Source organism: Epinephelus lanceolatus, chromosome 2 (assembly GCF_041903045.1).
Source record: "Epinephelus lanceolatus isolate andai-2023 chromosome 2, ASM4190304v1, whole genome shotgun sequence".
NCBI lineage: Eukaryota > Metazoa > Chordata > Actinopteri > Perciformes > Serranidae > Epinephelus > Epinephelus lanceolatus.
Genome location: NC_135735.1, coordinates 88,393 through 106,297, shown reverse-complemented (window position 1 = coordinate 106,297; position 17,905 = coordinate 88,393). Strand labels below are relative to the sequence as shown.

General features: G+C 34.7%; 1 protein-coding gene across 2 annotated transcripts in view; it reads left to right on the top strand.

The window, feature by feature from the left end:
• LOC117256539 (EMILIN-1-A-like) overlaps window positions 1–17,905 on the top strand; it is a 58,444-nt gene that overhangs the window by 10,874 nt on the left and 29,665 nt on the right. For both annotated transcript variants that reach the window (XM_078172909.1, XM_033626007.2), the window contains exon 2: window positions 11,270–11,395. In XM_078172909.1, coding sequence (XP_078029035.1) covers window positions 11,270–11,395 — 126 coding nt within the window. The remainder of the gene's footprint in view (window positions 1–11,269; window positions 11,396–17,905) is intronic.

Below are 17,905 nucleotides of genomic sequence, written 5' to 3'. Positions count from 1 at the left end.
ATTTCAACCCATTACGTGCTGCCACCATGGAATGCGGTGTTAAGAGGTCGTGGTCATTTCACGTATTTCTGTGAGATCAGGTTGTGTTCATTAAAATATTGATCTTTGATTTTATGAATCAATATTTGGTCATTCCAATGAAGATCGATTTGAATTTGATGAATCAATTAACCCTAACCCTAACCCAGCCCTAGAGTTGTTCTTCTTCGTCTTCTCCTTCTTTGTCTTCTTCTCCTTCTTCTTCTTCTTGACGGCTTCTGCTGCCGACGTCTCCGACCTCCACCTGTGGGTCAGTGTGTGATGACCTGAAGTATGCGTTACATCGAACATGTGTGTTTGTAAGGACAGAAACACACATAGTGATGTCACTCTCTCTACAGGAAATGAGTCATTCGGGCGTTTGTTTCAATTTGCTGCTGGTGACATCAGGGCTGCTTCACTGCCAAGTTACAAGTAGCCTACAGTTATTTTAGAAGATATCTGAGTGTTTCTGTTGGTGAGGGTGAGGCATAGTGATGGAACAGGAGGAGGTGGAGGAGCAGGAGGTGGAGGAGCAGGTGGAGGTGGAGGAGGAGCAGGAGGTGGAGGAGCAGTTGGAGGTGAAGGAGGTTTGGCCGAGACCGTCCTCAGTTTGCAGACATCATTCTAACTTTAATAAGGAGATGTGAGTTTTTCTTTTCCACCCTGTGACGTAAACGTTTTTGTTGCCGACTCAATAAAATTTTATCTGTTGGATTAAAACTAAAATATAAAGATAAATATGTTCAAACTTTGAGGCAGCGTCAGACAGCGCCACCTAGCTGCACAGGTTCTTAATATAAAACAGAGGTGAGCTAAAAAAACTCACAACTGAGTGTGATTATTATTTTTATTACATAAAATAATTTAAGTATTATAGATAATTGATTAGTTCGCATCTAATTCAACGATAAAAAACAATCCAAGTAAAAACACTCAAAAGATAAAAGTCACGACAAAAACACTCTTAAAAACAAACAAACAAACAAATACAAAAACATGCAACAAAGAAAAAACACATACATGACAATCGGGTCAGTAACGTCGTCCATTTTATGGATTCCATTAAAATTAAATGAATACAATTGAATTTCAAGACAAAGAGACTCAGTCTGATCCAACATGGCTGACACACAGACACATTCATCATCATGATAACATCAGCAGCACGCGCTCAACATTTATCACACACACACACACACACACACACACACACACACACTCAGTATATACAACACAATGAGTGTGTGTGAAGCTGTCACGTGATCTGCATCATGTTTACAAACTGAGTAAATAAAGTGAATATATATAAACTGAAATATAAACTAAATATGAGCAGAATGAAAAAGTTTAAAGTTAAAAATAAAGTTTAAAGACACAGTTTAAAGACAGTTTAAAGTTTAAAGACACAGTTTAAGACAGTTTAAAGTTTAAAGGCAGTTTACAGACAGTTTAAAGTTTAAAGATGGTTTAAAGACACAGTTTAAAGTTTAAAGACACAGTTTAAAGACAATTTAAAGACACAGTTTAAAGTTTAAAGACACAGTTTAAAGACAGTTTAAAGACACAGTTTAAAGTTTAAAGACACAGTTTAAAGACAGTTTAAAGTTTAAAGACAGTTTAAAGACACAGTTTAAAGTTTAGACAGTTTAAAGACAGTTTAAAGTTTAAAGACAGTTTAAAGACAGTTTAAAGTTTAAAGGCAGTTTACAGACAGTTTAAAGTTTAAAGATGGTTTAAAGACACAGTTTAAAGTTTAAAGACACAGTTTAAAGACAATTTAAAGACACAGTTTAAAGTTTAAAGACACAGTTTAAAGACAGTTTAAAGACACAGTTTAAAGTTTAAAGACACAGTTTAAAGACAGTTTCAAGTTTAAAGACAGTTTAAAGACAGTTTAAAGTTTAAAGGCAGTTTACAGACAGTTTAAAGTTTAAAGATGGTTTAAAGACACAGTTTAAAGTTTAAAGACACAGTTTAAAGACAATTTAAAGACACAGTTTAAAGTTTAAAGACACAGTTTAAAGACAGTTTAAAGACACAGTTTAAAGTTTAAAGACAGTTTAAAGACAGTTTAAAGTTTAGACAGTTTAAAGACACAGTTTAAAGACAGTTTAAAGACACAGTTTAAAGTTTAAAGACAGTTTAAAGACAGTTTAAAGTTTAGACAGTTTAAAAACACAGTTTAAAGACAGTTTAAAGACACAGTTTAAAGTTTAAAGACAGTTTAAAGACAGTTTAAAGTTTAGACAGTTTAAAGACACAGTTTAAAGTTTAAAGACAGTTTAAAGACAGTTTAAAGTTTAAAGACAGTTTAAAGACAGTTTAAAGTTTAGACAGTTTAAAGACACAGTTTAAAGACAGTTTAAAGACACAGTTTAAAGTTTAAGGACAGTTTAAAGACAGTTTAAAGTTTAGACAGTTTAAAGACAGTTTAAAGTTGATAGACAGTTTAAAGACACAGTTTAAAGTTTAAAGATAGTTTAAAGACAGTTTAAGGTCTAGACAGTTTAAAGAAACAGTTTAAAGACAGTTTAAAGACACAGTTTAAAGTTTAGACAGTTTAAAATTTAAAGACAGTTTAAAGACACAGTTTAAAGACAGTTTAAAGACACAGTTTAAAGTTTAGACAGTTTAAAGTTTAAAGACAGTTTAAAGACAGTTTAAAGACAGGTTAAAGTTGAAAGATAGTTTAAAGACACAGTTTAAAGTTTAAAGACAGTTTAAAGACAGTTTAAAGTTTAGACAGTTTAAAGACACAGTTTAAAGTTTAAAGACAGGTTAAAGTTTAAAGACATAGTTTAAAGTTTAAAGACAGTTTAAAGACAGTTTAAAGTTTAGACAGTTTAAAGACACAGTTTAAAGTTTAGACAGTTTAAAGACACAGTTTAAAGTTTAAAGACAGTTTAAAGACACAGTTTAAAGTTTAAAGACAGTTTAAAGACAGTTTAAAGTTTAGACAGTTTAAAGACACAGTTTAAAGACAGTTTAAAGACACAGTTTAAAGTTTAAAGACAGTTTAAAGACAGTTTAAAGTTTAGACAGTTTAAAGACACAGTTTAAAGTTTAAAAACAGTTTAAAGACAGTTTAAAGTTGATAGACAGTTTAAAGACACAGTTTAAAGTTTAAAGACAGTTTAAAGACAGTTTAAAGTTTAAAGACAATTTAAAGACACAGTTTAAAGTTTAAAGACAGTTTAAAGACAGTTTAAAGTTTAGACAGTTTAAAGACACAATTTAAAGACAGTTTAAAGACACAGTTTAAAGTTTAAAGACAGTTTAAAGACAGTTTAAAGTTTAGACAGTTTAAAGACACAGTTTAAAGTTTAAAGACAGTTTAAAGACAGTTTAAAGTTTAGACAGTTTAAAGACACAGTTTAAAGTTGATAGACAGTTTAAAGACAGTTTAAAGTTTAAAGATAGTTTAAAGACAGTTTAAGGTTTAAACAGTTTAAAGAAACAGTTTAAAGACACAGTTTAAAGTTTAGACAGTTTAAAATTTAAAGACAGTTTAAAGACACAGTTTAAAGACAGTTTAAGGTTTAGACAGTTTAAAGAAACAGTTTAAAGACACAGTTTAAAGTTTAGACAGTTTAAAATTTAAATACAGTTTAAAGACAGTTTAAAGACAGTTTAAAGACAGGTTAAAGTTGAAAGATAGTTTAAAGACACAGTTTAAAGTTTAAAGACAGTTTAAAGACAGTTTAAAGTTTAGACAGTTTAAAGACACAGTTTAAAGTTTAAAGACAGTTTAAAGACAGTTTAAAGTTTAGACAGTTTAAAGACAGTTTAAAGACACAGTTTAAAGTTTAAAGACAGTTTAAAGACAGTTTAAAGTTTAGACAGTTTAAAGACACAGTTTAAAGACAGTTTAAAGACAGTTTAAAGTTTAGACAGTTTAAAGACAGTTTAAAGTTGATAGACAGTTTAAAGACACAGTTTAAAGTTTAAAGATAGTTTAAAGACAGTTTAAGGTTTAGACAGTTTAAAGAAACAGTTTAAAGACAGTTTAAAGACACAGTTTAAAGTTTAGACAGTTTAAAATTTAAAGACAGCTTAAAGACACAGTTTAAAGACAGTTTAAAGACACAGTTTAAAGTTTAGACAGTTTCAAGTTTAAAGACAGTTTAAAGACAGTTTAAAGTTTAAAGACAGTTTAAAGTTTAAAGACAGTTTAAAGTTTAGACAGTTTAAAGACAGTTTAAAGTTTAAAGACAGTTTAAAGTTTAAAGACAGTTTAAAGTTTAGACAGTTTAAAGACAGTTTAAAGTTTAAAGACAGTTTAAAGACAGTTTAAAGTTTAAAGACAGTTTAAAGACAGTTTAAAGTTTAGACAGTTTAAAGACACAGTTTAAAGTTTAGACAGTTTAAAGACAGTTTAAAGACACAGTTTAAAGTTTAGACAGTTTAAAGGCAGTTTAAAGACAGTTTAAAGACAGTTTAAAGTTTAGACAGTTTAAAGACACAGTTTAAAGTTTAAAGACAGTTTAAAGACAGTTTAAAGTTTAAAGGCAGTTTAAAGACAGTTTAAAGACAGTTTAAAGACAGTTTAAAGTTTAAAGACAGTTTAAAGACAGTTTAAAGACAGTTTAAAGTTTAGACAGTTTAAAGACACAGTTTAAAGTTTAAAGACAGTTTAAAGACAGTTTAAAGTTTAAAGACAGTTTAAAGACAGTTTAAAGACAGTTTAAAGTTTAGACAGTTTAAAGACACAGTTTAAAGTTTAAAGGCAGTTTAAAGACAGTTTAAAGACACAGTTTAAAGACAGTTTAAAGACAGTTTAAAGACAGTTTAAAGTTTAGACAGTTTAAAGACACAGTTTAAAGTTTAAAGACAGTTTAAAGACAGTTTAAAGTTTAGACAGTTTAAAGACAGTTTAAAGTTTAGACAGTTTAAAGACAGTTTAAAGACAGTTTAAAGTTTAGACAGTTTAAAGACACAGTTTAAAGTTTAAAGACAGTGTAAAGACAGTTTAAAGTTTAAAGACAGTTTAAAGACAGTTTAAAGACAGTTTAAAGTTTAGACAGTTTAAAGACACAGTTTAAAGTTTAAAGGCAGTTTAAAGACAGTTTAAAGACACAGTTTAAAGACAGTTTAAAGACAGTTTAAAGACAGTTTAAAGTTTAGACAGTTTAAAGACACAGTTTAAAGTTTAAAGACAGTTTAAAGACAGTTTAAAGTTTAAAGGCAGTTTAAAGACAGTTTAAAGTTTAAAGGCAGTTTAAAGACAGTTTAAAGTTTAGACAGTTTAAAGACACAGTTTAAAGTTTAAAGACAGTTTAAAGACAGTTTAAAGTTTAAAGGCAGTTTAAAGACAGTTTAAAGTTTAAAGGCAGTTTAAAGACAGTTTAAAGTTTAAAGGCAGTTTAAAGACAGTTTAAAGTTTAGACAGTTTAAAGACACAGTTTAAAGTTTAAAGACAGGTTAAAGTTTAAAGACACAGTTTAAAGTTTAAAGACAGTTTAAAGACAGTTTAAAGTTTAAAGACAGTTTAAAGACACAGTTTAACATTTAAAGACACAGTTTAAAGTTTAAAGACAGTTTGAAGACAGTTTAAAGTTTAAAGACACAGTTTAAAGTTTAAAGACAGTTTAAAGACAGTTTAAAGTTTAAAGACAGTTTAAAGACACAGTTTAAACTTTAAAGACAGTTTAAAGACAGTTTAAAGTTGAAAGATAGTTTAAAGACACAGTTTAAAGTTTAAAGACAGTTTAAAGACAGTTTAAAGTTGAAAGATAGTTTAAAGACACAGTTTAAAGTTTAAAGACAGTTTAAAGACAGTTTAAAGTTTAGACAGTTTAAAGACACAGTTTAAAGTTTAAAGACAGGTTAAAGTTTAAAGACACAGTTTAAAGTTTAAAGACAGTTTAAAAACAGTTTAAAGACAGTTTAAAGACACAGTTTAAAGTTTAAAGACACAGTTTAAAGTTTAAAGACAGTTTGAAGACAGTTTAAAGTTTAAAGACAGTTTAAAGACACAGTTTAAAGTTTAAAGACACAGTTTAAAGTTTAAAGACAGTTTAAAGACACAGTTTAAAGTTTAAAGACACAGTTTAAAGTTTAAAGACAGTTTAAAGACAGTTTAAAGTTTAAAGACACAGTTTAAAGACAGTTTAAAGACACAGTTTAAAGTTTAAAGACAGTTTAAAGACAGTTTAAAGTTAAAAGACACAGTTTAAAGTTTAAAGACAGTTTGAAGACAGTTTAAAGTTTAAAGACAGTTTAAAGACAGTTTAAAGACACAGTTTAAAGACAGTTCAAAGTTTAAAGACAGTTTAAATACAGTTTAAAGTTGAAAGACCGTTTAAAGACACAGTTTAAAGTATAAAGACAGTTTGAAGACAGTTTAAAGTTTAAAGACACAGTTTAAAGACAGTTTAAAGTTTAAAGACAGTTTAAATATAGTTTAAAGTTGAAAGACAGTTTAAAGACACAGTTTAAAGACAGTTTAAAGACACAGTTTAAAGACAGTTTAAAGTTTAAAGATAGTTTAAATACAGTTTAAAGTTGAAAGAGTTTAAAGACACAGTTTAAAGTTTAAAGACAGTTTAAAGACAGTTTAAAGTTTAGACAGTTTAAAGACACAGTTTAAAGACAGTTTAAAGACACAATTTAAAGTTTAGACAGTTTAAAGACAGTTTAAAGTTTAAAGATAGTTTAAAGACAGTTTAAAGTTTAGACAGTTTAAAGAAACAGTTTAGAGACAGTTTAAAGGCAGTTTAAAGTTTAGACAGTTTAAAATTTAACAACAGTTTAAAGACACAGTTTAAAGACAGTTTAAAGACAGTTTAAAGTTTAGACAGTTTAAAGACAGTTTAAAGTTTAGACAGTTTAAAGACACAGTTTAAAGTTTAGACAGTTTAAAGACACAGTTTAAAGACAGTTTAAAGACACAGTTTAAAGTTTAGACAGTTTAAAGACACAGTTTAAAGTTTAAAGACAGTTTAATGACAGTTTAAAGTTTAGACAGTTTAAAGACACAGTTTAAAGTTTAAAGACAGTTTAAAGACAGTTTAAAGTTAAAAGACACAGTTTAAAGTTTAAAGACAGTTTGAAGACAGTTTAAAGACACAGTTTAAAGACAGTTCAAAGTTTAAAGACAGTTTAAATACAGTTTAAAGTTGAAAGACCGTTTAAAGACACAGTTTAAAGTATAAAGACAGTTTGAAGACAGTTTAAAGTTTAAAGACACAGTTTAAAGACAGTTTAAAGTTTAAAGACAGTTTAAATATAGTTTAAAGTTGAAAGACAGTTTAAAGACACAGTTTAAAGCCAGTTTAAAGACACAGTTTAAAGTTTAAAGACAGTTTGAAGACAGTTTAAAGTTTAAAGACACAGTTTAAAGACAGTTTAAAGACACAGTTTAAAGACAGTTTAAAGTTTAAAGATAGTTTAAATACAGTTTAAAGTTGAAAGAGTTTAAAGACACAGTTTAAAGTTTAAAGACAGTTTAAAGACAGTTTAAAGTTTAGACAGTTTAAAGACACAGTTTAAAGACACTTTAAAGACACAATTTAAAGTTTAGACAGTTTAAAGACAGTTTAAAGTTTCAAAACACAGTTTAAAGACAGTTTAAAGTTTAAAGATAGTTTAAAGACAGTTTAAAATTTAGACAGTTTAAAATTTAACAACAGTTTAAAGACACAGTTTAAAGACAGTTTAAAGACAGTTTAAAGTTTAGACAGTTTAAAGACACAGTTTAAAGTTTAGACAGTTTAAAGACACAGTTTAAAGTTTAAAGACAGTTTAACGACAGTTTAAAGTTTAGACAGTTTAAAGACACAGTTTAAAGTTTAAAGACAGTTTAAAGACAGTTTAAAGTTTTGACAGTTTAAAGACACAGTTTAAAGTTTAGACAGTTTAAAGACACAGTTTAAAGACAGTTTAAAGACACAGTTGAAAGTTTAGACAGTTTAAAGACACAGTTTAAAGTTTAGACAGTTTAAAGACACAGTTTAAAATTTAAAGACAGTTTAACGACAGTTTAAAGTTTAGACAGTTTAAAGACACAGTTTAAAGTTTAAAGACAGTTTAAAGACAGTTTAAAGTTTTGACAGTTTAAAGACACAGTTTAAAGTTTAGACAGTTTAAAGACACAGTTTAAAGACAGTTTAAAGACACAGTTTAAAGTTTAGACAGTTTAAAGACACAGTTTAAAGTTTAGACAGTTTAAAGACACAGTTTAAAGACAGTTTAAAGACACAGTTTAAAGTTTAGACAGTTTAAAGTTTAGACAGTTTAAAGACACAGTTTAAAGTTTAAAGACAGTTTAAAGACAGTTTAAAGTTTAGACAGTTTAAAGACACAGTTTAAAGTTTAGACAGTTTAAAGACAGTTTAAAGTTTAGACAGTTTAAAGACACAGTTTAAAGACAGTTTAAAGACACAGTTTAAAGTTTAGAGAGTTTAAAGACACAGTTTAAAGACGGTTTAAAGACACAGTTTAAAGTTTAGACAGTTTAAAGACACAGTTTAAAGACAGTTTAAAGACACAGTTTAAAGACACAGTTTAAAGTTTAGACAGTTTAAAGACAGTTTAAAGACACAGTTTAAAGTTTAAAGACAGTTTAAAGACACAGTTTAAAGTTTAAAGACACAGTTTAAATACACAGTTTAAAGTTTCAAGACAGTTAAAAATTTAAAGACAGTTTAAAGACATAGTTTAAAGTTTAAAGACACAGTTTAAAGACACAGTTTAAAGTTTAAAGACACTTTAAAGTTTAAAGACACAGTTTAAAGACACAGTTTAAAGTTTAAACACACAGTTTAAAGTTTAAAGACAGTTTAAAGACACAGTTTAAAGACACAGTTTAACCCTATGGGTCCGAACGACGCATAGTGCATCCAAATTCACACCTGTTCTTCTCTTTCGACCGACCGTTTGTCATAGCGAGAAGCCACGCATATCATGTGAAACAGTGGAACCGTAGCTTTCGGACAAGACCAAGCACTTGTCGGTAGTCCAATGTTTTCACAGTGAAAAGAAATGAAAAAATTAGCCTTAAATTATGTATAACAAAGCTTTCATACAGCTTTGCACACACATTACTCTTGGATGGATTACTTGCGAATGCACAGAAATGCCACGCGTATCACATGAAAGTGCAGGACCAGAGCTTTCCAGTGATACCAAACATCATTGTGTTGTCATCCCATCACGCTGTAAATACAGATCAGATATCTACAAAATAAAAACCTGACGAATTTCTTTACAATCCATTATACAGATCTTATCAGTCACTTCATATAGTGAGGAATAATATTATTACTATTTTTCTATTATCTTAGATGTAAATATTTCATGTTTCTTTCAGATAAAACACATTTTTGACTTTTGAATGAGTCAATGGACTTTGTTGCAATAATGAAAAAATACTGGCAATCATGTCCACCTGGCACAAACCACATGTTTTGGACAGCTGTGAAGTGACAGAATTTCCCACCATCATGGTTCTTATATTGCCAGATTCCAGAGAGTCTCCCCTCTTCATATATGGCAGAATATGTCAAGTTTCAACTTGCTATGGTGAGATACAGATAAAAATGTAAGAATTAGTAACACGGATTTGTTTGTTTTTTTCATTGATATAAAAATTAATATAAAATACAGGCACATAGAAGGACATGAAGTGATGGCAAATCTGGGTAGCCCAGATTGTACTGAAAAAAAAAACAAAAACAAGATATAGCATGTGTATTTTATACACACTTTATAATGACTGTGATATGAGCTTAAAAGTAAAAGCAGGAAAAATACCCCAAAAAGGCCTAGGGCCCAAAGGGTGAAAGACACAGTTTAAAGTTTGAAGACACAATTAAAAATGTAAAGATACAGTTTAAAGACACAGCTTAAAGTTTAAAGACACATTTGAAGTTTGAAGAAGTCATCCGGAGTCCTGAAACATCAGCTGCATATTTAAACCACTGGAAACATCTGCACATGCTCAGTTGTGACCTCATTGGACCCAAACACATGTTTGTCATTAACGTGGTGGAGCTGCAGCTGACCGACAGAAAACATCAGGAAACGTGACCGACAAACATCTATTAACCCTTCATATCATACGTGACCATCCGTAACCCTTTATTAACACTTTATTAACCCTTTTTAACCCTTTACATGCACATAATATTTTGTTATTATTGACTTTATTTTTTAAAACCTCTCATATTAAAAAAAAAGAAAAAAAGGATGCCTTTCTTTTTGACTGAAGCACCTGACCCACAAAATGTCTGCACTGTGTGGGCAGGGCTTTACCTGGCCTCACCTGTGAACAAAGATGGATGACCCCTTCCACTGCCAACTCTTTATCCAAAACAAAACAGGAGGTACATTTTTTCGTAGACATTTAATTGTAGAAATCAGTGGAGCAGATGAAAGGCTCAGTACTTCATACATTCATAGGACTGAACTGAATCATCTGAAGAATACATTGATCACAGTGGGTCAGCTCAGGTTTTTACTCCTTCTAACAGTTTTTAAACAAGTTTTATTCACCTGTTAGTTTCTTTAAAAGTTTGATCATGAAATAAAAACTTTTGATTTTATTGTAGCTGAGATTCTGCTCAATAAAAAAAAAAAGTCATGTGACTGAAAATACTGACATTTGTTCAAACTTTACAAAAACATCACCGTTATCGTGCTCTGAGATGCCCTTGGCCCATAGATGGTTAAATTTAACATAAAGGAAACAAACTTAAACATGGTTTAGGTGGATGGTGAAGTCACTGATGAGTAGAAACTTTCTTTGTCAGAGATCTACAGATAGATATTAAATTAAAAATATTGAAGATAAATATTAAATATAAATAATAAAGATAAATATTAAAGATAATATCAAAGATAAATATTAAAGATGAATGTTTCTGTGAACCTACACAGAGAAACACCAGTTCATACAGCAAGCTGATTGGCTGAGTCCTGTCAGAGGGTGGAGCTGTATGTACATGAAGGATCCATCAGACAAATCAGATCGATCAGAACTCCTGTCTGAGGCACACTGTTCTGTTTCCATTGATCACATGATTAATCATTGATCACGTGATTAATCATTGATCACATGATCATTGATCACCTAATCAATCAACACTCTAGTAAACCACAAACATTCTTTTCTATCAGATCTTTACTGATCTGGGATGTTTGTTGTTTGTTGTTGTGTAGCCGAACCTTTAATGTCTTCAACTGTCTTTTTACAGTTGTCATGTGACAAAATCCTCTGTGTGTGTGTGTGTGTGTGTGTGGTAACCAGAAACTGGTGTGCATTTGTGGTGACGAAGACGGTGAGCTGTGTGGTCGAGGACGGAGTAGAGACCTACGTGAAGCCTGATTATCATCCATGCAGCTGGGGGAGCGGACAGTGCAGCAGAGTGGTGGTGTGAGTACACACAATGAAACGCACACACTGACACCCACTGTAACATACACACACACTGTAAAGCTGCAAACACACTGGCGCACCACGTGATGCCTCAAGCACACACTGGACACCTTATGCTGCAGCTCGTCAACAGATGACCACACGAAGTTCATCTGACTTTTACTGACAGATGTGTGGCTTCATTGCTGCATTGTTAACACCTTTAATTAAAGTTGATGTCTCACCTGAAGAGCCAATCTCCTCAGCTGTGACTCAACAAGAAGTGTCTTTTTGACCATAGTCGCTATAATGACGGCACTGTGGGTCATTTAGCTCGGGATATTTCTCACCTCAACAATGCGTCTCTCCTCATCCATTCTTCATCACACACACAAGACTCAGCAACAGGTACAGAGTTCTGTTTATATGGTGAGGAAAGGAGTCGAGCTGCTACGGGAGCAGAGAAGAAGAGCTGCTACAGGAGCTCTTCTTCTAAGGGACCAGAGAAGAAGAGCTGCTACAGGAGCAGAGAAGAAGAGCTGCTACAGGAGCAGAGAAGAAGAGCTGTTACAGGAGCTCTTCTTCTAAGGGACCAGAGAAGAAGAGCTTCTATGGGAGCAGAGAAGAAGAGCTGCTACAGGAGCAGAGAAGAAGAGCTTCTACGGGAGCAGAGAAGAAGAGCTGCTACAGGAGCTCTTCTTCTACGGGAGCAGAGAAAAAGAGCTGCTACAGGAGCAGAGAAGAAGAGCCTCTACAGGAGCAGAGAAGAAGAGCTGCTACAGGAGCAGAGAAGAAGAGCTACTACGGGAGCAGAGAAGAAGAGCTGCTACAGGAGCAAAGAAGAAGAGCTGATATGGGAGCTGATTTGTACAAGTACAGCTCGAGTGGAGGGAAAGTGCCTTGTATTCAGGGGCTGTTGCGTCCTGGAACACTGACACATCTTACTGCCGTCAGTGTGGGGTTGTATGCTGAAAATAATGGGGGTGTATTTTTTGTCGTGCGGCGTCAGGTGTGTTCTGACCTTAACACACACACTGCATCTCTCTGTCTCAATTTCGCTCTCTCACTGTTAATTTATCATGTTGATCTGTACGGCATCTATTGCATGTCTGTCTGTCCTGGAAGAGGGATCCCTCCTAGGGCTGTGCAGTTGCTGTTTGGTAAAATTATTGGGACTAAGTTTATGGGTTTCAGTAATGTGACTGATAAAAAAAAATGTACATAATTGTTGATCTGCTGTAGCCACATCTTTAAAGGGTTAATTGTGGGTGCGTGCCACAGGTATTCTTGTGTTCACGGCGACAGCTTGTTATATTCAGACCTTCGACAGGCGCACACAGCCTGTTGGTGTGTAGCAACTGCAAGCTGCAGTCAGCCTGCTAACGATGTTTGAATCATAAATAAATGGTCGTGTGTTGCCGTTTACCACACTATCCCGATGTACTTAGTTAAATTATAATTTGTGGTTTATAGGCGTTCAGCCTCTAACGTGAGTGTTACGTAGCACTCTCGGCTAGCTCCCGGTAGCATTCTCAGTAATCGATATTAGCTGAGACTTACCGGTAGTTAAATACTACTGTAAGCTAACGTGAACGATAGCGTGGTAAACGGCGACTTTACTCCATAATCTGTTGCAGAACATTGCGTTGTGTTGTGTTTGTTGTGTTTCGTGACTTTTATGTCTTATAAGCGGCACGTGTAGTAAGTAAACACGGGCTATGTCTTAACAACTCCGCAATGCCGTCTAGGGACTGCTTTGCGCATGCTCCTAGAGCGCTAAGCTTTCTGGGAAATGTAGTTACTGTGGTTACTTTGAGTTTGCTGTGTTATGTTTAAGACATTATTACTTATAAATTCATGTTATACAGTACAGACCAAAAGTTTGGACACACCTTCTCATTCAATGCGTTTTCTTTATTTTCATGACTATTTACATTGTAGATTCTCACTGAAGGCATCAAAACTACGAATGAACACATGTGGAGTTATGTACTTAACAAAAAAAGGTGAAATAACTGAAAACATGTTTTATATTCTAGTTTCTTCAAAATAGCCACCCTTTGCTCTGATTACTGCTTTGCACACTCTTGGCATTCTCTCCATGAGCTTCAAGAGGTAGTCACCTGAAATGGTTTTCCAACAGTCTTGAAGGAGTTCCCAGAGGTGTTTAGCACTTGTTGGCCCCTTTGCCTTCACTCTGCGGTCCAGCTCACCCCAAACCATCTCGACTGGGTTCAGGTCCGGTGACTGTGGAGGCCAGGTCATCTGCCGCAGCACTCCACGCTCCTTCTTGGTCAAATAGCCCTTACACAGCCTGGAGGTGTGTTTGGGGTCATTGTCCTGTTGAAAAATAAATGATCGTCCAACTAAACGCAAACCGGATGGGATGGCATGTCGCTGCAGGATGCTGTGGTAGCCATGCTGGTTCAGTGTGCCTTCAATTTTGAATAAATCCCCAACAGTGTCACCAGCAAAACACCCCCACACCATCACACCTCCTCCTCCATGCTTCACAGTGGGAACCAGGCATGTGGAATCCATCCGTTCACCTTTTCTGCGTCTCACAAAGACACGGCGGTTGGAACCAAAGATCTCAAATTTGGACTCATCAGACCAAAGCACAGATTTCCACTGGTCTAATGTCCATTCCTTGTGTTTCTTGGTCCAAACAAATCTCTTCTGCTTGTTGCCTCTCCTTAGCAGTGGTTTCCTAGCAGCTATTTGACCATGAAGGCCTGATTGGCACAGTCTCCTCTTAACAGTTGTTCTAGAGATGGGTCTGCTGCTAGAACTCTGTGTGGCATTCATCTGGTCTCTGATCTGAGCTGCTGTTAACTTGCGATTTCTGAGGCTGGTGACTCGGATGAACTTATCCTCAGAAGCAGAGGTGACTCTTGGTCTTCCTTTCCTGGGTCGGTCCCCATGCGTGCCAGTTTCGTTGTAGCGCTTGATGGTTTTTGCGACTCCACTTGGGGACACATTTAAAGTTTTTGCAATTTTCCGGACTGACTGACCTTCATTTCTTAAAGTAATGATGGCCACTGGTTTTTCTTTAGTTAGCTGATTGGTTCTTGCCATAATATGAATTTTAACAGTTGTCCAATAGGGCTGTCGGCTGTGTATTAACCTGACTTCTGCACAACACAACTGATGGTCCCAACCCCATTGATAAAGCAAGAAATTCCACTAATTAACCCTGATAAGGCACACCTGTGAAGTGGAAACCATTTCAGGTGACTACCTCTTGAAGCTCATGGAGAGAATGCCAAGAGTGTGCAAAGCAGTAATCAGAGCAAAGGGTGGCTATTTTGAAGAAACTAGAATATAAAACATGTTTTCAGTTATTTCACCTTTTTTTGTTAAGGACATAACTCCACATGTGTTCATTCATAGTTTTGATGCCTTCAGTGAGAATCTACTATGTAAATAGTCATGAAAATAAAGAAAACGCATTGAATGAGAAGGTGTGTCCAAACTTTTGGCCTGTACTGTATGTAAAACAACATTTTTGTTTGCTTATATATTTAAAGGAATAGTTTACATACTTTTATTTATTTTCCTAAACAGATACAGAATGATAGTTAATGGAAGAAATAATTAACCAGCTTAAAGAAATCCATGTTCTGTTTATTGAAAAAATGAAAGCTGCTATTTAGTAGTCACAGGTTTACTGATATGACATTACATGTAACCTTTTGCATCTGTTTCTGATTGTTTCAGATTTATGACCTGTGGTCATTTTGATATTAAAATAAAGAAGACAAAAGAGTGAGTTATAACATTTTGTGTGCTGCCTGTCAAGCTTTTTCGGAGGGCTAAAATTTAAAAGATCTGAACAATTGTCTCTAAATTTCATATTGTGGATTGGCATTGCTCTAGATTGCTAAAACACGATTAAATCACTAGGGGGGGGTTTCGTCCTTGGCACGTGTCTGACGTCGATCGCTACCACGTTATTTTAATATTTTGCATCACATGCAAAAGTGAGTGTCTCCGGCTTGTCAGCACACCGACACCGCTGCGCTGACAATCTGGAGACGTGTTGCTCCTCCTCACTTCAAGTCGCTGTCATTAACTTTTAACCTGCAAAGGCGGCAGTGCCACAACATTGTGGGAATTTATGAAAGCCCTTGTGAACATTTCAATAGTTACACATTAAAACAATATTTAATTGTAAATACTCTATTGAACTCCGAAGCATGAGCAAACGGGCTGTGTCACTTCGGATCAAAGAGATGCGCCCTGTCACTGTCAGTGCAGGGCTGACAGGTCACCCTCTGCTGAGAAGAGAGAGAGGAGAGGAGATGGATTGTAGGTCTGTTTGTAAATGGGGCTTCTCTGACAGTCATGTATTTCTCCAAAAAACATCTCTTAATGCACGGTAGAGTGCCATTTTTTTCTTTTTTCTTTTTTTTCTCAAAATTGCCTTGATATCCAGCAAATCGTCTGGCAACCCTCCAATCGCCAATATACAATTTGATCGCTGATCGTCCCAGGCCTAATCCCTCCTCAGTTGCTCTGTCTGAGCTTTCTACCATATGTTTCCCCGTTAAAGGGTTTTTTTGGGGGAGTCTTTCCTGATTAGCTGTGAGGGTCCAAAGGACAGAGGACAAAGAGACACTGGGACAGGGGACAGAGGGTAAGAGGGCAGAAGGAAAGGGGGCAGAGGGTAAGATGACAGAGGGACAGGGGACAGAGGGACGGGGGAAAGAGGACAGAGGGTAAGAGGGACAGAGGGATGGGAAAGACAGAGGGACAGGGGAAGAGGACAAAGGGTAAGAGAGACAGAGGGATGGGAGAAAGTGGACAGAGGGACAGAGGGACGGGGGAAAGAGGACAGAGGGATGTCTTATGCTGTAAAGCCTCTGAGGCAAACTGTGATTTGTGATATTGGGCATTATAAATAAAATTGAAATTGACATTGGTAACACACTGACACACACACACACACACACTGTGACACACTCTGTGACACAATTTCAATTTGATTTATTTCTCAAGGGGGCAGTCTACATTAATGAACATTTTCATAAATTAAAACGGAAATGCATCCAATTGCAGCTAAGGGCTGGTTTCCATTGCTAGTCCCCCCACCAGATGGTGCAGGCAAAAGTTCCTAAAAAAGTGAATACATTAACCATAATATAGATGAAGCAATTACAGTAAATAAAAACATGATCACAATTTCACAGTTTCACAGTCATATTACACATTATGCCTGTAAGCTTATGTCCTGCTTTTAAGTGCAACCGAGTAATAGTCAGATGGGGGAGAAGGGACTGTTTGGGGTGTAAAGATGGAGTGTGAGACACCCTAGCTGCAGCTGTTGTTAAGGATGGCCTGATTGATATGAAATTACAGAGATTGAATATAATTTTTTTTTGAGATTTCTTTAATGTGGGTCTTGAAGGTGAGGGTGTAGTCTAGGGTGACTCTTAGGTACTTGAATTCATTTACTAATTCAAGCTCCTCTCTTCCCAAAAAGACACCAGAATGTGTGAGATCCGTAGTTTTTTTGGAGAAGTACATGTAGACAGTCTTTTTTGTGTTTAATAGCAAACATGATTTCTTAGAGCCATTAATGAATGTGAGTCAATTCCATTGTAAGTGTATGAGCAGTCTCTTGAGCAGTTTTTGCTGATGTTAAATATAACTGCGTCATCTGCATACATTTGTGGGTATTTTTGCATGCATTCGACGAATCATTGAGGATTGAACCTTGCGGGACCCCTACAGGGCAGTTGAGGAATGATGACTTAACCCCCTCAACAACAATAACACTGTTTTCTGTCAGTTAGGTATGAACTTATCCACTTGGTAGCCTGTGCTGAGAAATTAAAAAGAGAAAGTTTGTTTAATAGAACTGTATGATCAACTGTGTTGAATGCCCTTTTTGAATCCAAGAATACTGCACCAACACACGCTGCCTTATCAAGATACTGTTTAGTTTTTTCTAAAAATAAAGTAATGGCTGTCTCCGTCGAATGATGTGCCCGGAAGCCAAATTGCACAGGATGTAATGGAGTATGGCCGAGGTTTAGGTGCTCACTCAGTTGTGTCAGTACCCACTTCTCAATTATTTTGGAGGTAACTGGAAGGATGTGAATTGGCCTATAGTTATTCATGTCTGTCCTGCATCCAGACTTGAAGATGGGATTAACTATGGCCATCTTCCAAGATGATGGAACAACTGAGTGTCTGATGGATAAGTAAATCAGGTGTGTGATCAGGCATACAAGGTAATCTTTGTGTGCTTTTAAAAACACGGTGTCAAGTCCGTGCATGTCCTTGGCCTTGGAATTACTTAGAGTATTGATGATGTTTGCAATTTCAATTTCTGTGATCAGCTCTATGTTAAATACAGGCAGGGCATGATTGATAGAATGGTAGCCACACTCCGGAGAGGAAAAAAGCTTGGAGATCTCTTCTACTGATTTTATGAAGAAGGTGTTTAATTCTGTGGCCAGGACATCTGGACTTCTCACCAGTTTATTGTCAGTATTAAGTTCCAGTTCTGTGTCATTTTGT